The sequence below is a fragment of the Scardinius erythrophthalmus genome (genome assembly GCF_964197995.2).
Source record: "Scardinius erythrophthalmus genome assembly, chromosome: 12".
In the NCBI taxonomy this organism is placed as follows: Eukaryota; Metazoa; Chordata; class Actinopteri; order Cypriniformes; family Leuciscidae; genus Scardinius; species Scardinius erythrophthalmus.
Window position 1 is genome coordinate 17,282,645 of NC_138232.1, and position 25,746 is coordinate 17,308,390.

The 25,746-nt window shown below is 38.1% G+C and overlaps 1 protein-coding gene across 7 annotated transcripts in view; it reads left to right on the plus strand.

Annotated features, from left to right (window-relative positions):
• Positions 1–25,289, plus strand: part of pde4ba (phosphodiesterase 4B, cAMP-specific a) — a 159,387-nt gene extending 134,098 nt beyond the window's left edge. For 5 of the 7 annotated variants that reach the window (XM_081381708.1, XM_081381709.1, XM_081381710.1 and 2 more), the window contains 10 exons: positions 10,863–10,975; positions 18,397–18,490; positions 20,808–20,983; positions 21,076–21,174; positions 21,269–21,433; positions 21,526–21,625; positions 21,708–21,862; positions 21,980–22,102; positions 22,260–22,442; positions 22,542–25,289. In XM_081381708.1, the coding sequence (XP_081237834.1) occupies positions 10,863–10,975; positions 18,397–18,490; positions 20,808–20,983; positions 21,076–21,174; positions 21,269–21,433; positions 21,526–21,625; positions 21,708–21,862; positions 21,980–22,102; positions 22,260–22,442; positions 22,542–22,907 (1,574 nt within the window). In that variant the 3' untranslated portion in view covers positions 22,908–25,289. Of the gene's footprint in view, positions 1–10,833; positions 10,976–13,618; positions 13,822–18,396; positions 18,491–20,807; positions 20,984–21,075; positions 21,175–21,268; positions 21,434–21,525; positions 21,626–21,707; positions 21,863–21,979; positions 22,103–22,259; positions 22,443–22,541 lie in introns of those variants that run through there. The other 2 variants (XM_081381714.1, XM_081381713.1) reach the window with 2 other exon arrangements.
• The last annotated feature ends 457 nt before the right edge of the window (positions 25,290–25,746 follow it).

Here is a 25,746-nt window from a genome sequence, read left to right on the forward strand (position 1 = left end):
AGTTCGGAGTAGATGCTTTTGTTTGTGTATTTTAATCAGATTTAAATCTTCTGTGGGCAGCTGGGGAAAACAATCTTCAGCTATTTAAGAGAAGTGAGACAAAAATGACATTAGTGGCTCAAAGTTTTATTTCCTTTTCAGAATTTCAGAATGAGGAAATAAATCGCAAATACAAACATGTGTGCGTCAACTTTTTGGAAGGTGCTTATACAAATGCAGGTGAACCTACAGGTTTATTTGTTAGAATTTAATTGGAGCGGCTATTTAACATCCATTCCCACACAAGCACACATTCCATTTATGAGAAACGTGCACATAATGATTCACATTAGGCAACACGTTATTATTCTACACTGACTGCTCACGACTTTTAATTAAAGGATTAGTTCACCCAAAAATGAAAGTTTTGTCATCATTTACTTACCCTCATGTTTTTACAGCCGCACATTATTTTCTTTGCTCTGTGAAACACAAAAATATATATTCTATACAACAATTTTGGGGATTGCTCTAGAAAGTAATTTTTAATGAAAGGCATTTTTTTTGTGAAATTTGTCAATTCAAGCTCGTTTTTTCATTTTAATTCTTTTTTTTTTTTTATTCGCCCGCTGTCTGAGACTTAGCTTTCTGTGTGTGTTCTTCTGTTGTGTGCGTACACAAAACTTCTCACACAGTGCACAAGTACAGAATTGAGTTCTCTTTCGCGAATTCTTGCGCTTGAATGTATAAATTGGCAAGGTTTAAAAATGCATGCAAATGACACATTTTCATGACCATGCAGTACTAGCCCGATCGGAAAAATGACAGTATCTTCAACTATCCGGAATATCTGAAATCATACATGCATCTGCCACGTTAAGCACTGAATGAATCGATATCGAATTGACCACATAAAAAAAAAAAAAGAATAATAATAATTAATTGGAAATCAATGTTTTTGCCCTGCCCTAATTATTCATAGGGGTGTAACAATATACTTAGCTCACAAGACGAGATGAGACCCGATATTGTGCGAATATTTAAAAAAATCTTCAATGACGAAATTTGTCTCTTATTCAACTGAAAGTCTCAAAATGCAAAATGCCGCACTTTGCGTTCCCAAATGCACATTGTTGGAAACCCAAACAAACAGCATATGCAGAGAATGAGCTCGTTTGGACCATCATTTACTATAAACGGAGTCACTCTGAGAAGAAACGTGTAACCTGCATGCATGTAAATAATTAAAGCGCCACACTTCACCTTCACTTCACTTCACAACTTCACTTCAACTTGCAGTGCATTTATTTATCTAATTATCACATGCAATAAAAACAGAACAATATAATGCAAGCACTGTAAAAGATTTTGCCACAAACTCAACTCCGTCATGCTGATATCGCGAGACCGCTTTTTACTTCGATGAGAAATATCGTCACGTTTTAATATCACGAGATCTCATGGCACAAGATCCTGTCACACCCCTACTTCTGTTCATCTGTTTCAGTCACATGACTTTTGCGCCCATACGCCATATTTATAACCAACTGTTGGGCACAGTAATAGAGGGAAATACTAAAACTAAAACCCTACCAAATCTAACATTCACTGACATTTATATATATATATATATTTAATCCAAAATACATCTCTGTATTACTCTATATGTATGTGTATGTGTGTACAGTATGTAAGTCTTCTGGTGCCATTTACTGTTAAAGTTAGAAAGTTGTTCGCTGTAATCTTTTGTATCTCTTATAACTTATTTATGGTTGTTGTTTTTGTTGTTTTTTTTATTTTGGTGCATTGCGATTGGTCAAATAAAAGCCTGAACCAATGCCATTTAGTTTACATACAGTATAGGCATAATTTTTGGGTGGGTGAGGGTGAGTAAGTGAAAAAAATTAAACTATTCCTTCAAAGATCTTTTGTTAAGTTGTCTTTACCCAGTTTGGTGGTGTAATATACATTTAGTTTTTTTTTTTAAAGAAACTTTAGCAAAGATGTAATTGACAAGCATGAAAATAGTCAACTAATCTTGAAAGGTAAAGGTAAATTGCAATATTAATCTATTAAGAACTGTCTGTATATGTGAATATGTAAAATGTGTAGCAATCCATAGCAAGAAAACAGTAAACTGTAAGCTTAAACTGTATCTTTATTGAACAGCAGTATGATTATTGTATTATGGAAAATCACAGGTGACTGAGCTGAGATGCAATGTCTGACTTGTTCGTAAATCTTTCTGTCTTCCTCTTCTGTGCACATACTGTAACATATCCTGTCAATCCAGTTTCCCTGATGATAGAAGGGAAAGACAACTCAAAGTGACGGAACGGAGTGGTGAGCATGATGGCCGCAGGTTTGTTTTATTACTGTGTACAGTGTATGCTGTAAAATAGTTTCAGTTTTTAGTTGGTAATGATTAGTCTCCACCCAACTCCCCTCTGCTATCTTTTATTCCAGCCTAATTCATTCATTCATATAAATTTGTTTATTGAACATATAAAGTTACACGTGGATTAAAAATGCTGGGCGAAATCCAAACGGGCATTTTTGCGCCCTTGAAGGACAAATACTGTATGCACATGCAGAATAATACAGCAATACTCTGCCCTTGTTGGTAGGACATCATGATGTATACTTCCAAATTGATTTCACCCATTATCTGGCTACGTTCCCAAAATCATTAAACGTCCAGCTGGTATCCATTAAAACATCCATCCTGAATTTCTTCTAGCATTGCTCATCATCCTATACCACCGACCCCATATTCCATCGGCAATCTCTGTTGGCTGTTACAGTAATGGTAGGAGTGAAAGAAAAACCAAACCTGACAAAAGTTAGAGCTAATTGGGTTATGTTGGCTTCCTAGCCTATGGTAATGAGGTTGGAATGGGTCAGCGAGGTACTGACAAACAGCCCTATTGAGGTCTGTCAATACTCCTAGACTTTGGTGGCAGGGTTCAAGCCGGGTGAAAGGACAAAGCCTTCCCTGTGTGTGTATGTTCACTTTAACCACCCAGGACCTCGTGAATACAAGTTTGGATGTTGTGTGGTCGCTTACCCCAGATCCCCTCACTGAACTGACTATTGACTCATGAAATGCTTCTCATCAATTCTGAATGTAACGGAACAAATTTGGAAATTTCCAAATGCCTCTGTCAACAGGGTAATCTCAATCGGATTTCTAGGCGTTTGCATGTAAAGTGAACATGCATTTTGTTACATTTGGATAGACACTGAAATGTAAAGTATTAACATATCGACAGCATCTCAAATGGATTGTAAACCATTTCCCACAAACTTTAGAGACATTCAGATCTTTATCTGGTGTCAAATCAAACATTAATATTTTATTTTTTTATTCTTTTTTTATTATTATTGCTATAAAATTAACCTAGTTTCTATGAATTCCATATTCAATGAACCTTAAAGAATTCATAAACATTTGTATGTTTCAATTCAGGAATTACAATCCACCTTATTTTTAATGTAAGAGTCGGCATGGCCATTTGTAAACTGAATGTGTCCAGGGTCTTCAACATAGTTATTTTTAACTGTACAAAACAACTCGTTATGCTGCTTGAGACTGCAAAATGGTATTTCTTACCATATTATTTGAATGTATTGTTGTAATTATAAACACACTGGTAAATAGTTTTACAATTTACTCCACTTAAGGTCCATTGTCTTTTGTAAACAATGTAGCGATGTATGAAGCACCGCTCACACAGTTTAACTTCATAACAAGGAGCTTTCTGATGGTCATTGCGGCGAATTGTTGCAAAATCTGTATGTGGAAATTTCGTCTTCATGCAATATTCTCGATCGTGTGGATTCCTTTTAAAATGACTGGATTTCACCTGAAAAAATGTTGAACCAAACTTTACATGCATATTCCTATCAATACTAATGTGATAATATTGATTGCGAAGATGAAATCCATTGTTAAAACTCCAAATATGGACCTATTGTTGATAAGCTATTGTTGTTTTCTATCTATAGCCGCTTTTACAAGTCTAATTATGCTTTTCATTGCCTTATTGGGTAAATGTGACTTTTTCGGCCTGGAGAGGCCTGTTGTGTGCCGTGGGGAGGGGGAGATTTAGACCATAACTGAACAAATGGGTTCAGAATGAGGAGAAGGGTTTGGATCAAGATTGGGAAGGAGTTTCAGACTGCTTTGGCTCCTTGCGTGCCATGCCCTATCCCAGGGGTGGGGAACGTTGATCCTGGAGGGCCATTGTCCTGCAGAGTTTAGCTCCAACCCTGAAAAAAACATTTGGCTGCCTGCAACTTCAGTAATAATGAAGACATTGATTAGCTTCAGGTGTGTTTGATTAGGGTTGGAGCTAAACTCTGCAGGACAATGGCCCTCCAGGATCAACGTTCCCCACCCCTGCCCTATCCTATAATTTTGCCCTTGGCAGTTCTTTTACCCAGAGTTAGTTCTTGATTCTGAAGCATACCCTCTTAAATGAGTGCAGAATATTTTCTGGAATAGTTCTAGAGAGGGGGACGGGCAGCTCTGCGGTGGAGAAAAAAGGGGGCTGTTTTTCAAAAGACAGGCTTTTTAATATTGGGGGATTTGACTTGGTCCCCCTCTCTCTTACACCCATGCATTGAAATGGGGCCAAGTTGGTTTTACAGACTGTTTAAATGCAAACATTTGAATGTTTTTTAACTATTTAATATTGAAACAGTGAAACTGAATTGCGTTGAACAAATTCTAACCTTAATTTATTTGTGAAAGAAACTTGGCCCTCAGCAACACATTGCTCATTGGCTGTTCTTTGCCATTTTCCCTTTTGAAAATGACTTCAAAGTCTCATGTTTTGTATGGTCTAATATGGCCAATTCAACAAGCACCCATTTCAACTTTTGCAAAGGACTCCCATTCATGTGGTCTGGTCGTCTGACTGCGGTCTTTTTCAGCACTCTTCGTTTATTTAATGTGTCTGTTGTAAAAGTCCTCAAAGCCAAAGCAGTGGCTTCTGCCTCCTAATGGAAAACATTTCATTTGAACCAGTACGGTGCTTCTCAGAAATTGCCATGTTGAGATGAAACCTCATTAAAATGAACTCCGGGAATGTCCTGTGTAGTTGTATGATGCTCCACTGCTGACATCTGTTGAGAGAGGATATTGCATCATAAGTGAGCACAGTATCATCTTTGTTTACGGTTTCAATTATAGAATTGTCTTTCACATTCAAAATCAAGATTCCAATTTGTGGCCGTAAAGGGGGCGCTCTTGAGCATTCTTCTTAAACCACAATGACAAATGAGACAACCTATGCTATGGTCTCATGGACCTGACGAACTGTTAAAGTAATAGAGACATGTTTTCAATTGAATTCCAATTTGTTTTTATAACGCTTTTGGCAATTAATATCCGTCTATCCATAGAGAGATACACTGTAAACATTTTTTTTTTTTTTTTTTTTTTGTAAATGAAATTAAACAAGAAAATACTATTTCTGTTTTTCTACTTCAAAATATCACGTTTACTTCAGTGTGTTGCTGTTTCTTTGTAATTGTTTGTGAAATTTATTAACAATTGTTTCTTTCTTTTTTGCAGTATACTAGACAAGCTATTCTTAAAAAGTATATGGAAGAAGATATGAATGCTTATTTTATTTATTTATTTTCAGTAAATCTTCATACGTTTGTTTTTATTTTTTATTTTTATGGCTGTCAAAGTAAAATATTAGTCTCATAATTTCTGACCAGTCTTTCAGAAGCAAAATGAAACATTAGTAATGAAACATTACTAATTACTACATTACTAAACATTACTAAAATGAAACTACAAGTAAAAACCATTTGTTTCTCTGAAATGTTCCACAGACCATAGTTCAGAATAGAAAAAACAGTCAGTAGAAAATAGAAAAATAGAAAAAAACAAGTTAATTGTCAGTTTTAATAATATATATATATATATATTCGATTGGTTTCTAATCCCAAATATCTTAATCTTAACATAACTGCTTAATCTTAACATAACATAATTGCTTAATCTGAATTATATTTAATTGATCTCATAGTTTTTTCCTCAAATGTAATGCGTTATCAAGTATTCTGTGTCCATGGAGAGAAACCCATCTGTTACTCTGTTTCATAATTTCCTTTGGCTATAAACAAGCTTTTCCAGAATTTCCCCAACTCTTTCTTTTCTTTTCTTTTCTCTCTCTCTCTCTCTCTCTCCCCTCTCAGTAACAGAGGAAGTGCTTTCTTATAGGTCCATTGAGATTTGATCTGACGTCATGTTTTCATGCTTCCTCTTTATTGGAAATGCTATAGTTTATCCTTCCACTGCTTGACTAAGCGTTGAGACACTAAGTATTGATTCAGGAGGGGCATGAATGAAGAGAATGAGAGAGAAAGAAAAAATATCACATGTAAGCACATGCTCACAAGCTAATTCTCAACATACGCATCAGGAAGACAGAGATACGGCTGTTACCACACACCACATCCGATAACTCAAACACATACGCACAAGCGCTCAGCTCAGCCATGACATAAACCCCCTCATCGACTAAAAGACTTGATATTTGTGATCGGAAGTAACCTCAAATGACACTCATGCAAACACATTTTTGTGGCCACAAAACAAATACTTGGTATGCTGATACTTTTTCTTATAACACCACACCTACACTTGCCCTTAAGTGATGCAGTCAAGTCGTTCACACAAAGAAATATGTGTTAGTTTTGACGGGAATTATCAGAATGATAATGACCCGATGAACACAATGGTAACATTTTACAATAAGGTCTCATTTGTTAACATTATGCATTAGTTGACATGAACATTTTTACAGCATTTATTAACCTTTGCAAATGTTAATAATAATGTTCATGGTGTTGTTTGTTGCTGTATAAGTATTGTTCATTGTTGGTTCATTTCAACAAATGTAGTTGTAAAGTGTAAACCTTATTGTAAAGTGTTACCAAAACAATAGTGTAGTTACAACTCAAAACTCAATGGCTCTTTCAGCCTTCACAATCCCACACATTGCTGCATGGACCGTTGCTGCAAGGTCCACACCAATGTGGGTGCATAGTGGCCATAAAGGGGGCGCTCTTGAGCATCCTTCTAAAACCTACAATGACAAATGAGACACCCCATATGGTCTAGTGGACTTGATGGACTGTTAAAGTAATAGAGAACAATGACAATATATAAGTATGACACTAGGGCTGACATCTAATTGTCGAGGATTCGACGATTCGATTCGGAGAGGTCTGATTCGACTATGAACCTCATAGTCGAATACATGGGCGTCAGTTTGGTTTGAAATGTGCTGGGGACAGAGACGCATTCGCATTTTCAGAAGGGCTGGGTACCATTTTTATTTTATTTTTTCGCTTTCTCGCAGGTCATGTTTTGAAAGACGATGTCCTGTAGCTTACTAATGTAAATAAATAAAAATGTATTCAAAAATCTGCTTCACATTTTCAGCAGGGCTGCGGAGCGGCTGTGAGTTGACTCCACACGGTTCTCATGTGCGTTAAAAAGCTTTACGTGGTTTAATGTACCTAAACAATGATTACCAAATTTCCCTCTCATATTGCTCCTCATAACCACTGAAAATGGTCAAAAAATCGAACCCAGAGTCCAATTATTATGGACGTTATCTGATATTAAGCGTTTCTGCTTCACATTTTCAGCAGGGCAGCGAAGCGGCTGTGAGTTGACTCCACGCGGTTCTCATGGGCGTTAAAAAGCTTTACGTGGTTTAATGTACCTAAACAACCATCACCAAATTTCTCTCTCATATTGCTCCTCATGTTTATGAAATGTTATGATATATGTGTGATATATATGTGTTTTTTAGCTCTTTTGTTTGAAATGGAAAAAAATCTAGCTGCTATCTAAAAAAAAAAAAGGTTTGACTATCAGTCGACTACGGCAAAATCTAACGAATCAGATTCGACTATGAAAATCCTTAGTCGAAAACAGCCCTATATGACACACATGCAAACACATTTTTTTGACCGCAAAACCCAATTGCTTGGTATGCTGATATTTTTCCACAAACAAAGCGTTTTGACGTGAAATATCAGAATGATAATTTAAAGTTTTACACATACAGTATATAGTTATGTGTGTGTGTGTGTGTGTGTGTGTGTGTGTGTGTGTGTGTGTGTGTGTGTGTGTGTGTGTGTGTGTGTGTGTGTGTGTGTGTGTGTGTGTGTGTGTGTATATACACACACAAATACAACTGCTGCATGACCATATGTCAGCATCTTGGACCGTTGCCCCCTTTTTCTGAATCCGTCATGATCATCGGTGCTTGCGTGTCTGTGTGTGTTACGTATCTATCTATCTATCGTTCCATCGCTCTATCGATTGTTCTAACGTTCCATCGCTCTATCTATCATTCTATCTGATCTTACAGCATTATTTATTGCTGATTTAGTTTATCTTTTGTATTTTTATTGAACATAATTAAATAATTGTTTAGAATTTTGTTTCAATTTGTTTAAACTGATCCAAGTATTTCATGTAAATATTCCCTAAAGCTAAAACTGGATTTTAAAACTTAAATATCAATATCAAGACGGTCTTGTGGGTGGTCTTTTCACTTGCTTCAGTAAGCAACCACCTAGCGACCACCCAGAACACCCTAGCAACCAGATACAAATGCACTACAAACCACTTAGAGCACCTCAGCAACCGCATAGCATTGGCCTGGCACCCACGTGCACACCCTAGAATTATGGCTGCGTTTTTTCATGGGCAGGCACTATTCACATTTTCTTCAGCAATATAAAAATGTGGTTGTACTTAGCTGCTCTCTTTTAGGTATAAAACTGTACCTTTTAATTTTTGTGAAGATGAAAATATTGTTACAAATATTTTATTCAGCTTTTCGATTTAGCCCTGGTGTTGTAGTGTGCAGGTACCCCTCCACACGCTCAAAATATAAATAAAAAAAAGAAGTGAAAAATGAATGATCCACATCAAAGAGCTTTTTCTCTCACTGTTCAGAGAGCAAATATGTGTGTGTGGCTTTGAGTGTGAGGAGGTTAGAGAGAAGTGCCGTCATTCGACAGGGCCCTGCTAAAGTTCTGCTGCTGTGTTGTTCTGCAACTAGGAGACCCACCACAGCAAAGTCAGAGGAACACAAGGGTTCGTCTGTGTCCGAAAGCCACAGGGCACTGATTCACCAAACTCCCCTCTACTGTAAACACATCTATGCTTCAACCAGACCCACACACACAGCTCACGCCTATACGCTTCATGCATTTCTGTGGTGTGCATGGAATGATGCAGGCCCATTTACGTACATCTTGACACTGATATAATCTCATGATAAAACGTGATGGTTTTCATCTATGTGGGTATGTAAATGTGCTTGTTGTTTCTCTTGCTGCTTTTGTTTCCTTTGTAGTTTTGGTGGTTGGAAGGGACAGTATAGCCATTTTAGTCTTTTGGCGTTAATTGATATCTCATTATGTATATATGTTTTTGTTCCCCAATGAGATTCAAAATGTTTAATATAGACAGCAAAATGCTGTAAAAATCTAATTAAAAATTGAGGCATGATTTCCACAGTTTTAACTAAATGAACACAAAAACAATTTTTTTTTTTTTTAATACTGTATGCACTAATATAACAACTAACAGTAATATTTACCAAAACACACTTCCGTTCAAAAGTTTGGAGTCTCTAAGATTTGTTTAATGTTTTTGAGAGCTTCTTATAATCAGTAAAAATACAGTAAAAGCAATTTTTATTGCAATTTAAAATCTTTTTAATTTTTTTTTATTCTAATATATTTTAAAATGTAATTCATTGCTGCTATGGCAAAGCTGAATTTAAATATTTCGGTGGAAACTTTTTTTTCAGGATTCTTTGATGAATAGAAAGTAAATAAGAACTTAAATAGATGATTTTGTAGCCAATGTAAAGGTCTTTACTGTCACTGTTGATCAATTTTATGCACCTTTGCTGAATAAAGTTGAATGGTATAGTTAGTTTTACTAAAACTTTTTTGTACATTAAAAATGCCATGCAGCGATGTGATGAAAATTTACATTTACATTTTACATTTACATTTTATGCATTTGGAAGACGCTTTTATCCAAAGCGACATTGCATCGAACCCATGACCTACTGTCTGAGCTACAGGAAAGTATTTTAGGAAATAAATAAATGAAATGAAATAAATGATACACAAAAATTTATCAAATTGACCTACTCTAATGCCAGTTTGCTACTAAAGTTTGAATCAAAGATGCCAATACAATGTCTCCTGGAATCTGGTCTTATAGAAACTTAATGCCCCCCCCCCCCCCAAAAAAAAATCATGTTGCTCAAGATATTGCTTAATTGTACATAGCCAGCAAATTCACATCAGAATATTTGTCTTAAAATGTCATTTTTACACAAACATGCATTTTTGCGAGATAAAAAGTGTTTTTCACAACAAGGAAGTGTGTGTGTTTAGGTTCAAGTTTATACAGTGAGCAATAAGGCAATGAGAGAGAGAGAGTCAGAGATCCCAAACTGGGTAGTAAAATGAAAAAGCACAGAGCCAACAGGCTGTATCATCCCACCGCAGCCAACTCTCAGACATGAGTGAGAGTGGCACACAGAGAGAGGCAGTAGGGGGTGAGAGGAAGGGGCACGCAGCCAAAGAGGCAGTATCACCTAGCCACAAGCACCAGGCCAATGAGAAGGAGCGAGCAGGGGGGGAAATCTCTCACAGCTAGCTTTCAGAAGAACCCACTCTCACTCTCTCATACAGTCCGGGAGTGTGTGTGTGTGCGTGCAAGCCCAGGATGAAGGATTGTCTGGCGGGCTGTGCTCGAGTGGCCGTGCAGCAGGATTTTCACAGTGCCCCCGTTTCTGTGTGTCTCTGTCCAGACGAGTCGTACCAGAAGCTGGCTGTGGAGACCATGGAGGAGCTGGACTGGTGTCTGGATCAGCTGGAAACCATCCAGACGTACCGCTCCGTCAGCGACATGGCCTCCAACAAGGTGAGGAGGTGCAGCACATCACTTTAAGGGGTCCTCTGGAAGTTTTAGAAACTCTTGCGTCGTGAAAAACTTTCTTTCTGGTAGTTTTTGCTCGTCTCAATGGCCGCTTTGTGAATGGGGCTATTGAGAGTCGGTTCCTGTGCCAGTTAGCTTGGTTTAAAAATTCTGACTACTGTTTTCTAGCATTCCACAACAGAAGTTTGCCTCCATTTCAGATAGAATCTGCTGTTACTGTGTTTGGATATGCAAAACATATGCTAGATTGAAATTCTATTTAGTTGTGTTGCCTTTACCAAGATATTTGAAGTATAAAGGCTCGTGTAGGGATGTCACACACTTTATTATCCCAGCAGCCTCTCACATTGTCTGTATAAATGTGTTAGCTGGTCTTCCTAGCATATTAAACAGGCTTTAGCATGCCTTTATTTTCCAACACGTTTTTCCACACCCCTGTGTGTTGCTGTGATTTAATTGACAGCTCGTGTGCCAATTTATATTAACAAGGAAGTTAGTAAAGTTAAATGTTAACTTTCATTAGGATATCGGGTTTTGTTTAGTTTTTTTCAAGACTTGAATATTTCGTACTGTATTTTACACTTTATTCAAGTTTACTCTATATTCAGAGCATTATGATAAACAGTATAATTCAATTTGAAACACAAATATGTCCTTATGAATCGTCTGCTGATATGACAAGCACAATCTCTGTTAGAGTTACAGACATAAATATGCATGTTTCAACCTGTATTGTTTGTCATCTGTTTTGTCCTTTAATCATTGTGTGTTGTTTTCAAATCGCTGTCACTGTCCGCTCATGTGATACACTGCATAGCTCCACTGTGTGTGTGTGTGTGTGTGTGTGTGTGTGTGTGTGTGTGTGTGTGTGTGTGTGTGTGTGTGTGTGTGTGTGTGTGTGTGTGTGTCCTGCAGCTGTGACTCAGGTTTCCTGTCTCCTTCCTAAGCTCTAGCTGGGTCCAGACTACAATAGGAGTGAGTGCTGTATGGCAGGGCAAGGCTGCTCTCCCTGTTTGTTTCTCCTTCTGCTGACGTCAAACACACTGCAACACAGGGACTTTTACTGCAGACAATAGGGATGAATACACACTTACTCCTGCACACACTCTCAGAGGCTCAGTCATACAGATATATGTTCAGGAAAGGGACGGATTTTGGGAAGACCCAGAATTCGCACTGTTAATCATTTTCGTTATCAGTATTTTTGGCCTGTTTTCCATTAGAGGTATCTAATCATCCATAAACAATTTACTTGTAATGCAAATTTGCATGTTAATACTTAATTTTTATTTGTAGTTTCTTTCATTTTATTTTTCTTACTTTATTTATTCATTTATTTTTGCATAAACCTCACTAAATTTTGTTAGATTTATAGATAAATTTGCATCTTAAGTTAATTTATCAATCTGGATGTATATATAATTTTACTGGAAAATGACAAAACTACTGATTATTTTATGCAGTGCATGCAGGTGAACACGGATATTGCCACCTATTGGAAAGAAAAGAGGACATTCACAAAGCCTGTGACTGTCTCATGATAGGCTCAAGATCTGCTTATTTTCTGGGAGCTTCTGAATGAGTTTGTAGAAATAACATAATGATAGCCATCAGAGTTGTACAGAGAGTACCAGGACGTCTGACCTTTTGCTGCTCTTTTGGACATCTGAGCCATCTGATGTGCATTAAACTTTAGCTGCATGTGCTTTTGTGTGCATGTAAAATCCACAGTATCAGCTATTCTCAAATTCAAATTGAAAAGTTCTCATTCTTTTTGGACTATTTTGATACAGTAGTTCAATCAAATTATATCAAAGGGTCATTATTTCTTTATTAAATGATATCATTTGTTATATCTTTATTACTTAATCCGTCTCAGAGGGACATTTTATAGCTTTGTTGTTGCTCTGTACCATTTCTTTTTTCTCATAAAGTTCCTATAGAGAAATTAAATTAGAAAGAATGAGACAATTGTTTCAGTAGGAGTATGCTATGAAATTAATGTGATGCGAAATTAATGTAATGTGTATAATAGATTTATTTGATGAGAAATATATGAATGAATTGTATTAATATAATGTTATAAATCATATATTTTTTATATTACATTCAATCTTTTGATTATTTGTTTGCATCTTGCAGACTCAAGATTGCATCTTTTTCAAAATATTGAGATCTCACCTAAAAGGCTAGAGGAGACATGTTAAATTAATAAAGTCCTCTGAAGAAAAGGCAGGATACTTAAAAGTTTCGACTTACTCTCTATAATCTCATGGCAGTCTAGAAGAAGCAATTGAGACATTAAAGATTTCTTTTGTGATTTTCCTTTGGGTTCAGCATAACATTTTTGTGATTTGAAAGTCAGGATTTTCCACAGATCTGCATGTCCGTTGCAGAATGCTTTCTCTGATGAGTTCAAGAGATCATATCAGAATGCTTGATCTGATTCCAGCGCACACTAGTATTTACCCTATAAACTATGTTGCAATGGTGTTAGAGTTCCTGTGTGTGTGTGTGTGTGTGTGTGTGTGTGTGTGTGTGTGTGTGTGTGTGTGTGTGTGTGTGTGTGTGAGAGAGAGAAGGAGGCGGTCCCATGGTTAGAGAGGGAGTGTGTATACAGTAACACACACACTGAAGTGAAGAATAGTAAGCGCTCACTGCTCAAAGTTAGTCAGTAACGCTATCTTGTCTATCAAATGCTGAACCTCAAGACAGGGTGGCACGCTCACAAAAAGGAGGACTTAGACAACTTTACTCACTTAAAAATGGGAGCTTGCTACTTTGAGAAGAAAGAACAGAGAAAGATTGGAAAAGTTAACTGTTTTGAAAAGGTGAGCCTTTGTTTTATGCTTTTACAAGTCTGATTATTGTTTGTTGGATGTTACTTGGTGGACTTTTCGAGGACATAACTGTTGCTTTCTGAACTTTTCTGAGCTTTATTGATGAAAAGTGAATGCTTGGAAAGGTTTTTTTTATGTTGTTTTTTTGCACAGTGCTTTCGTGTATTGACAAGTTACATGGGACAGTGTGGATAGTGTGGACATGTAAGCAGTGGTCTTTAAGAGAGGATGTGTTTTACAGTCACAGATCTAGAATCTAAACCAGTCGGAGCCCTGTAATATTGAACTAATGCTCTCAAGTCAAACTACTGTTCCTGCATAGATAGTTTGGTTGTACACAAAGAGTACCAATATCAGTTGAATGAGAATTTTTGTTAAAATAGTTGTGGTGTAAATGTTCGTTTTAAATGGTTTAATTTTTGCTGTCTTTTTCTGATAATCTCAAACCTTAGAAGCAATTTCAAAGTTTTCAGTTCCTTTCTAATCTTAAGCGATTTAACCTGTTCTTTGTGTGGATATAATTGAGACTAAATCAGCTCAGTTTTAATCTGTTAAATAAACTAATTTATTCATTTACTCTGTCCAAATGTTGACTTCACACATACACGCATCCATGCACACACATTGAGAAGTTTAGAGGAAGTGTAACGACAGGCTTGTATCCTCAGGCGGTGATAGTTAGCACACAAAGAGTTTCTTCAGAAGCGGTTATGTCATTATTGATGTTATTGTTCTAATATACCAGAGAACCCATTTGTCATCTTGATGTGCGTCACAGCCTTTCAAAGTCGCCTTCCAGCCATCGTCATATATCAATCACTGTTAAGAATTTGCCGATTTAGCAATTATGTGCTTCTCAAATGACATCATTCGGTGCAATAAAAACTCCCACAATTTCTGTCCAAGAAACTGGTTGGGGTTTTCCCCACTAGATGACTAGATGATGTACACAAGACATTCAGATAGCTGTAATTAAAAAACATTAGTGTATGTAGTGTCATTTACATGATAGTTTGAGTATAGAGAAAGATATGGTAAGAAAAAACAATCTCAATTGACAGAGGACAACTGAAAAGTTAAATGTATTTTGATGATTGATTGACTCGCCTGTCCTACATCAAACGCTGATGCATTAGACAAGGTCATGATGAGAGTACAGATTGATTGAACATGCCACCGGCGAAAAGTGTGAAGTGACCAAACAATCTATCTCACTTAACATCTGTGGGTTTATACTGCCCACTAGTGGAGACAATTAAATAGCATCCTATTGCTAAATGTCCTATTTTAAAGGAATGCACAAATAAAATCTTACCAGCAAGTATCATTCTGATAATATTTGCTGAAATTGATGCCGATGGGTAGTTGACTTTGTTTTTGAGATTTTGTGAGTTAATGTTAACTGAGATACTGAAGGGAATTTTGAGAGACTATTTTTATTAAAAAGTAGGATTATTTAAATGAACTAGTGTTGGAAAAAAGGTGATTCAATGGTGAAAATGGTTTCAGCACATATGCATTGATATACATTTTAAACTATACATTTTTGACATGCCTCTAAATGCATTACACAGGTAATCCTAGCTGATGGGAATTGGTTAGCTTTAATCGAGTTTTTGAATGGTCTTTTTCTACAGAATGAAGGTCTTTGAGAATGACATTCCCTTCATTCACCCTTAACTCTTCTCAGAGCAGAAGTCGGTGCACATCTGCCCCCCTACATCCATGTTTCTCACAGGGCTTAGAAAGAGCCACTCGCATGGATTTATTGATACGGATGATAAGAAGAAATGTGAGCCGCAGAAGGCACGGTCTATGATATGTCAGAGTTGTTTACAGCTCTGACTAGACATCTCGCGCACTGCTGAGGAACCCCCACTGCAGCATAATGCAGAGATTCTCCTCTATTTTCCATCTTTCTCTTTCCCCCTCTCTCCCTGTCTCCCTCCCACTCTCTTTTTCTCATGAAGGCGCATAAACACTGACACACACATTTCACACGGATAATCCAAAATCATTGCATGAATCCTTTTAGCTCCTCAAATGTCTGTGTTAATCAGCAGAAACAGTCTCTGCTGCAAATAAACAACGAATACACACACAAAAAAAAAAAAATTCTCAGAAGTTGTAAATAAAGCTAAGAAAATAGTATTTCAGTCTTTCTACTTCAAACTTTCACGTTTAATTCAATGTGTTCTTTGCCGTTTCTTTGTAATTATTTGTGAAATTTACTAGCAATTTCTGAGTGAAAATCTACTTTCTGTTGGTTGTGAAATGCACCATTTTATCTGTCGTAGGCGAGTGTGATGGAAAGACTTGGTCTGGACTGCTGGCTTTAGTGGTTTTGGACACTTTTAAGATTGTCCATTTGGAGGGTTTTCCCTGTTAATGGACTTTGCCCGTTTGGGCTATATCAAGGACGGCTCATTGATTTTGTCCGTCTGCACTCCTCCCCGTTTTAATGATTCGGGGGGTTGATTTGGCAGATGTTATTGAGACGCAGTGGTGTCCTCGTGATTACTGGGCTGCCATCTTTGGAAGCTAGGGAGGGAGGGAAGCCTCAGCGGCAGCCTGTGTCACATGACACTGTTGCCATGGCGTTGGGATGTTGGTGTAATTGGTGTTCGGATGTAGACGGGGAGGCAGAGAGAGAGTCGTGGGGGGCTGTTGATGTCACTGAAAAAAGACAAAGAGAGGCAATTATCCAAGTCTTCTCTCCCACCATACTCTACAGTAAAAATAGCACAGGGCTCCATATGAAGCTTTGTGCATTATAGCAATGCAATAAATAAGAGTGACCTTGCCTGAAAGAACCCAGACTCATCTAAAACTCCTATCTTCCCTGCATCGCCTTTGCAGTACAAAAGGGTACTAAATGTTGTACTCAATTAGGAATCCCTTGAAGACAAAGGGTTTTTGGGTTTTTGTTCGCAAAAAGCCAAGTGTGTGCATAAACGTCCCTCTCTTTCTGTTCTGTCTTTTTCCTCGCGTGATTTCCCCGCATAACAAAGCGGGGCTCCCCCTCTTCTCTGCCATCTCTATGTCAAATCATATGTGCCTATGGAGCGTGTTGCTGGGGCTGACAGACTCGAGACGCGAGAGGGAGGGGGCGAGAGAGAAAGACTGAGAGAGATGATGAAAGAGCGCGAGCGTAGTGCTGCAGCAGAGCGGCACTAATCCAGCAGAGGAAGACCCCCCTCCAGCCAGATGAGCATCCCAGCGTTTTTTCCCCTCATCCCTCCCTCCCTCTGCTTTACTGCTCCTTCATCTCCTCCATAATTCATTGGCACTTTCAGACCCTCTGCTTCGCTTCTAGCTCCGGCCGTCGCTCTCTGGATCCTCCTCCAGCTCAGGACGGGTGTTCCCATCCGCCGTTGGCCCCCTGCTCGTATCCACAGCCATGGAGAGTCAATGCTGGAGCGATTCGGCCGAGAGCTGCCATGAAGACAGCTCGTATCTGCTCCTCAGCTACTAATCCATACCAAGCAGAGTAGGAGAGGAGAGAAGAGGGGATTTTTCGTTTTTCCCAACCAGAAGAATCCCTTTCGTCTGCCTCTCTCTGGCTCTTTTCCTTTGTGGTATAGGAGTGCGCTGTTGTGGATTTCGGGAGATTAAATACGATCCAAAATGCCTGAGGCCAATTACCTTCTCTCTGTATCCTGGGGTTACATTAAGGTGTGTATGGTGGCTACTGAGCTGTTTTCCGGTTTGCTAATGGCAGTTGGTTTTGGTTTGATGTTTGTTGGTGGTCTATGGAGACACTGAGGAGGAAAACCTACAGCAAATCTCGCTGTGTGGCATCCTGTGCTGGAATGTCTAGACCTGAGCTCTATATTGGGCTCTTCTTTTTATATGAATCTGTTGTATTTTAGCTGATATGTTGATTTGGATGTCAAAAAGCACATCTATATAGGTTGCTTTTGTGATTTATCCGTGTTTAATGATGAAGCTTAAAAAATTTGAGATGTGGCGCAGGATATGGCTGCCGTTTTTTGACTTATTTAATTATATATGCATTTGTTTATTTATTTATTTCCAACATTGCGTCTTTTTGGTACCACATCGTTGTTTTTGGAACATATATCCATACGTCAAATGTGGAAAAAATGCAAAGAAAAATATTACTTAAACTTTGACAAACAGTTTGAAAAATGCAATTTACTAATAAAATCTCAACCAGTGTCTACTTTGTCTCTTGTACTGCATTTACCTTCTTCGGTCTTCGTACATTTGTTACATTCTTAATGCATTTGCATTTTTTATGTTTGGTGTTAGAGATTTATTTAAAAAGAAGATAAATTAAGATGCATGAGTATTTTTAAAAGGAGATATTAATATTTCAATATATTAGAATTTCAGTTATATATATATGTAATTTATTTGGTAAAATTTAGAATTGCGTACCACATACCCCATTGTGGTTTTGTATGTAAATGCATGTCCATATAAAATAATGTTAAATATTAAATTTTTCAGGACTTTGGGGAAAGGAAGCCCTACTGAAGTCTCAATGTAGAACCTTTTGAGTTTTTTTAACTAATGATTCTCCCTCTCTATCTTTTCCAGTTCAAGAGAATGTTGAACAGGGAGCTGACGCACTTCTCTGAGATGAGCAGATCTGGCAATCAGGTGTCGGAGTTCATCTCCAACACCTTTCTAGGTAATCACACACATATTCACTCTTTCAATAAAACACCCGCAGCCAGCGCTAAACATTGACTACATACCGAATACGCCATTGTGGATTGAATTTGGGCTGCGTCATTTCCAGAGCTGAACTGAAGTTTAGACTCACTGTAAGATAAAGGCTATGAAAAAGTGAGAGGTTTGATAAGTTAATTATTTGCGAAAACTATATTGCATTAAAAGATCAGACGGCACAAAGGCTCAATTTGTTTGTGGAATGCCGTGAGATGGCATCAGACTTTCATTTCTGCATGAGGAGAGAGATCCCCAATGCAGCAGTTGGAAAAGAGGAAGGGGAGGGTGGAAAGGAGAGCAGAATAAAAGGAGGGAGGGAGGGAGAGATAGAGGGGGATGGTATTCTGCTGTAAAGTAATGCTGACGGTGGAACCCCCAGCACGGAACATCCAGGCAAGAGAACCTGTGACTCATCCAGCTCCTGTGTTCTCATCGAGACTGCATCTCATAGTCACACGAACAGGCACACATTTGTCCCATTACACAAGATATTAACTCTTTGAGATCCTGTTTCACTACAAAAATAATTTCTTAATCTGTATGTTTGTATTTTTTTACATTTTTTTTAAACATTTTTAAAACAAGAAATATTATAAACTATTATAAAAGATAACACATTAGCATTTATTATAATTACAAATCAATTATGCTAATCTTATACTTATCTGCATATGTAAATAGCTTTTCTTTCTTTAAATATAAATGTGACTAAAAGTATTGATGTTTATGTATAAAACCAAATCTATTATGGTGAGATAATTTTACTGATTAAAAAAGGCAAAATATTGCTTTTAAAAATATATTTTTGCAGTGTAAAAATTGATATTTAAAATTTGATGAAGAAATGTCTGCAAAAATATTGGTGTACAACTTTGTGGGCGGGTTATTTGGGACTAAAAGTGATTTTATATTCCAGGGATTAAATGTTAGCTGTGAAACATCTGTGTGCTGTGTCACGTGTGACTGCTCTCTTTATGCCTCTGCATTTCACTATCTGCATCAAAACGTGTGAGTTTAGCAGAGATAGTGAGATTAAATCTGACCCAAACACAATGTCGCTGCTTTTTTTTTCTCTCTCTCTCTTTTTCTCGCATCTTGAATCTGTGTGCACAGTCTGCATATGTGGCTTGCCTTTGGTTATTTTATATATATATATATATATATATATATATATATATATATATATATATATATATATATATATATATATAATATGAGAAGGAAACATGCGACAGTGAATCCTGAAAGGAGGGAGACAGAGAGGCGAGAGAAAAAAGAGCTCTGATGAATGTTTGTGAGAAAACAAGTAAATTGGCTATAATGAGCACTGTGGATGCTCCTCAAGATAAGATCGGAGGCATTTTCTCTTGATCGGGCATCTTTACCACTAGAGAAGGAGAGAAAAACAGATAGAGGCTTTCAAGATGAAAGACAAACTCTTCCCATAACATATTACCATTCCCAAACCATTCATAACACAAAAGTACAAACATGGCACCATTCCCATTCTTATCTTCCATAACCGAGAACATAAGAATACTGTCCACTCAGGGCCTGTGGCTTCTTGGGAAAAATTTGGATTAGCATTTCCACATGAGAAAATCCTTAACATGAAGGTTTATGGCATTATTAAGTACATTTTTGCCCTCGAGATACGCCCTTCGTGTGCTGTCATTGTTTTTCAATTGATATCTCCTGAGGGTTGACCTTTGGAGATGCCATTTGAGGCAGACACGGGCTCCCCTGCAGTTTGTTGACAGGTCTGTCACAGTGAAAATGGAGAGTGGAACTAAAGGAGAAGGAAAGGAGGGGCAAGCCCCGCTTGAATAGCTTAGTGGCAAAGTCGCTCTGAATTGGGTGTCTGTTCTGCCTTTCAAGGGCAGCGAATCCTGAGAAGCACACGCACGGAGTGCAGATGTAAGCTATTCAGCTATGGCCCTGCACCTGGGCCGAAGGCGTCTGTTTACGTCACTCAGGGAAACATAATACATGGCCACCGGTTTTCCAACAATGGGCTTTTGTGTGGACATATACAGTATGTGTCTGTGTAAAAACTACAATTAAGAGTTTGAGTAATCTGGAATGTGATCTACCAACATCTGAACACTTGTGCATGTTCTGTATAGAAAGATTTAGGGACCATCTTGGTTTCTTGGATACAAGTTAGCAAACGGTCATTTTTCGCATTTTCTATGGAAATTTGTGTTTATGGTTAATAACCACCAGGAAAATGTTCAAAATGGTTCTAATCTTTTGGTTTTTGCTGTTCCTTACAGACAAACAGAATGATATGGAGATTCCCTCGCCTACACCAAAAGCCCGCGAGAAGAAGAAAAAACAGCAGCTGATGACTCAGATCAGTGGAGTGAAGAAAGTGTCCCACGGGCCCATCCTCAACAGCAGCCTTGCTCGCTTCGGCGTCAAAACCGACAAAGAGGATTTACTGTCAAGGGTAGGTAGAAGACTAATACTTGCTCTTTAGTGGGTTTGATTGTAAAAAAAAAAATCCTGTTGATCTCATGCCCTTGCCTCTTCCCTTTTCAGGAATTAGAAGACCTGAACAAATGGGGCCTGAACATCTTTACCGTTTCAGAGTATTCGAACAACCGGCCTCTAACTTGCATTATGTATGCCATTTTCCAGGTCAGTTCTTCCTCCAGCCTATGACTTCCCACTTTTTGCAACAAAAATGTAATAATGTCCAGAATTGTAATAATATTGCTTCTCTCTGTAACAGGAACGAGACTTGCTCAAGACGTTCAAGATCCCAGCAGATACATTTGTGATGTACATGATGACCCTTGAGGATCACTACCACCAAGATGTGGCCTATCATAACAGCCTTCACGCTGCTGATGTGGCCCAGTCAACTCACACTCTGCTATCCACACCTGCACTAGATGTAAGAACGCCTTTTCTTTAGGCACAATTTTAATATTTTTTTTTCCTCAAATGACTTCATGTATCTCACCATTTTCAATCTGTCCTAAATAGGCTGTCTTCACCGATCTTGAGATCTTGGCAGCCATTTTTGCGGCAGCCATCCATGATGTGGACCACCCTGGTGTTTCAAACCAGTTCCTCATCAATACAAGTGAGTGTTCTTAAATCCCAACTACCAGCGTAAATTTCCTGGTGACACATGGACTAATTGAGCATTTGCTCATTTCTTCCAGACTCCGAGTTAGCGCTCATGTATAATGATGAGTCGGTTTTGGAGAACCACCACTTAGCCGTGGGCTTTAAACTTCTACAGGAGGACAACTGTGACATCTTCCAAAACCTCACTAAGAAACAAAAGCAGTCACTTCGAAAGATGGTCATTGACATGGTGAGGTTCTTCCTTCCTTGCTTCCTTCCTTCCTTCCTTTCTTCCAGGCCATCTGCTTCATTTACACTGCAATGATTGATATGCTAACACATCCTGCTCAATGTTCCCTCTCAACAGGTACTGGCCACGGACATGTCTAAGCACATGAGCTTACTGGCCGATCTGAAGACCATGGTAGAGACGAAGAAAGTGACAAGCTCAGGAGTTTTACTTCTGGACAATTACACAGACAGAATACAGGTACAGGTCTTCCTGTTTTCCATCCCCTCTTAATGAAACTAATTTTCAAACAGTCATTTGGAAATCCAATGATGTCATAATCTCCAGCTAAGATGATTCAGATAAATTAGAGGCACATGATGAATTACAATTGGCTGAAACTTTGATGTTACTTCAGGTTTTGCGGAACATGGTTCACTGCGCCGATCTGAGCAATCCCACCAAGTCTCTAGAGCTGTACCGCCAGTGGACTGACCGCATCATGGATGAGTTCTTTCACCAGGGCGATCGAGAGAGGGAGCGTGGCATGGAGATCAGCCCCATGTGTGATAAACACACCGCCTCTGTGGAGAAATCACAGGTTAGTTACTGTCTGAGATGTAGCGATCTCTGATGGAGGATATCCTAGAATACCCTACATAGTGCCCTACGACATCTAATGTGTTTTTTCTCTCTTCAGGTGGGTTTCATTGACTACATCGTCCACCCGCTATGGGAAACATGGGCTGACTTGGTCCATCCGGATGCCCAGGATATCCTGGACAACCTGGAGGATAATCGGAACTGGTACCAGAGCATGGTCCCCATAAGCCCTTCCCCGCCCTTCGACCAGGCTGACAAAGACGGCAACAGCGGCGGTTCAGGCCCTGACAAGTTCCAGTTCGAGCTCACGCTAGAGGAGGAAGACTCAGAAGGCACGGAAAAAGATGAACAGAGCCAGGGAGACGAGGAAGAGGATGTGGAAGAAGACGACAGAGGGGAAGAAATGGAATCCACTACACTCATCCAGATAGTTACCGAAGACGCCTCACCGGTCGACACATAAGACTCAGCGTCCCTTGATAGGCGGTAGCTATTTTTTCCCATGCAAGAGGAGAAATCTTGCAGTTGATGCTTTTTAAAAAGCCCACATGGGGTGATTTTTTTAGTCCCCCGTGGGAGGAGGATGTCCTGCCCTCCTTGCACTTACGTTTGGAGACAGTTTGTAGGAGCTCTCAGGAAATAAATGCTGCAGACATTTTGGACCTGAACGATTGGCAGGCGACTTTGATAAACATGAAGGATTGGGGCCAACGTGAACAGTTTGTTTGGTTGTTTACCAGGTGGTGAGGAGTAGACACTACTGAGAGGATTTCACTTTTTTTGTACCAACACAAACTTTTTGTAAAGCTATGGGTGTGTGATGAGGTCAAAAACGAACTACTGAAGAACAAGTATTTGTAAAGAGAGAAACTGTTTACTTTTCTGTACCATTTGTCTAAAGACTGTGTGCCTTTTTACTATTGTCTTTTTAATAGTCTTTTATTTATTGAACACATTTTAGTATAACTGTACGTTGAAATGTTTTCATTTTGTAAAGCAAACCAGACCGAACCTGCAGAATTGTTTTATATCTACGCTGGAGAGAGAACTTAGTGTCTTCCTTTGTTTGGCAATATAACTTAATAATCCAAACATCTGACAAACGATCAGAAAACTAAGAAATTATGAAAGAGGCACTTTCTGTTTATTCTATCTACATTTGTGTCAGACTCCGTAACTATGAGCACAAACTGTTTATTTGGAACCATACATCATCCCATTCACATTAGGGTAAGAAATCTGTTAGGCAAATGCATTGTTGCACAAAAAACTTTAAATGCCCTTAAGTATGAAGACCCCATTTACTTAGATTGTAGAACAAAATACAAGCACCCCCAAAAAAATCTAATCACAAGGGGTCTCGTAATCTACTAAAATCACAGGGAAGCCAAAGCTATATTGACTTAATTCACATTCATTTGCTTTCAATTCATCATAATTGTCTTCCTTAGAGCAGCCATTTCCACCCTTCCCATCATACCTTAGAAACAGAATAAAGAAAAACAGTCTAAACTAGCTTTTTACACACTTTGATATAGAACTTTTCCTCATTTGTCTTCTTAACAAAAACAACTTCCTTTCTCCGATTGGCTCACTTTAAAGGTGGGTAAAAAATAATAATATGTAAACTGATTCCCTTCCCCATCTTGTAGAACACCAAGATATGAAAAGAAAAAAAACTACAATTACACATGTCAAATTTTAACATGCCGGTTTAGTAATGGCATTGTCGTTTCATACATTTTGTCACCGTTAAGGTTTAAGTTTGTGTGTAGTTCATGCTTTAAGGTACCTTATTAAACTACCTTATGCTCAAAGTCTCAACAGTGGAAACAGTTAATGGCCAAAGTAGCATGCAAAAGTATGTTTGTGCGCACATATGTACATGTTGTCTACACATTACTGTGTTTGTGTGTATGAGCGTCCGTGGCGGCGCTTCATCACCAGCACACGCTTTTCACAACTCCTTCCATTCTCTTTGTTTATATGTGCTCAGATCGGTCCTCTACTGTTTATAACAGTGTATTTATTACTGTTAAATGTACATAGGGAATAATGTTTCTTTGTAAATGGTTTAATTTATATGCACTTGCATTACCGAAAATTGGTGGTGTTTCTTGTGTAGTGGGCTCTTGGACTGAGTCTGTTTTATTTAGTAATATTGTTTATGTTTTAATATAAATAAATATATATTATATATACTATGTATGAATATATTGCACAATTTTCAACTGCCCAGAACAGTAGCCTATGAGACACGCGACCCATTGGTAAAGGGGAGAGTCTGTAGATAAGACATAAATACATACTGTAGACATCTGTCAGATATTAGAAGCTTTGTGTATCACTGTTTGGTGTAACATCGATAAATCAGTATCTCACGAGATTCTCCACAGAACGTGGCCCTCAAATATATACAACATTTTGAATGGAGATTGCTAAAAATGGCTCAGAGGTGGCATGTAAATGCACATTGACAGGGGAGGAATTGGTTACCAACACCACAATGTGAAATCGATATAATTACGAAAATGTGATCTGTAATTATTTGTGCTAATGTGAACTATTTTTCTGACCTTGTTAGCAGTTTTGACATTCAAATTGTCAGTAAAACTTTGTTAATCTATATGTTTGAGATCTTTTGGTCTGACTTGCGTCCAAAGGGATTCAACAGAATTAGTGCTATCTGCATGAGGGATGAGTTTTTATCGTCTGGTTATCCCACATTGTTGCAGGTGAATATTCAATGTTTCACACAATGTATGGTAATAATATTGTATATTGTGTTTAATAAAATCTGAAGCTACTTTTCTATGAAGTGATTAAAGACAAAGCATGAATATACTCCATGTGTAAATCTCCTTCTTCATAGCTTTTCTTTTTGTTATTTGACCTTTAGCTTAATTAAATCAATCTGTCAAAATGAGTTTTGAATTCATACAATTGATAGTCTAAAAGCATAAAACAGTACGTTATCATAATGAAATAAATCATTAAGTATAAAAATTAAATAGTACAGCATTTACAGTTTCTATTCATTAGCTTAAAATATTAGCTTAGAACCTTGATCTTATAAGTGGCCATATTTGCATTTGAACCCTTTGTGAGGTTGTCTTGTTTGAAGCCGAATCCACTGTGACAGGTCACATCGCGTCCAGTGAATATCGGTCTTGCACTGTTCCTCGAGCCAAGTCAGCCCTCAAATGACACAGTCCTCCTGAGTAAAGTCTGTGTGTGTGAATCATGCAGAGGCCTTTTGCCCAGAATTTATGTAAGACAAGAAGGAAAGTACAGCTATAGGG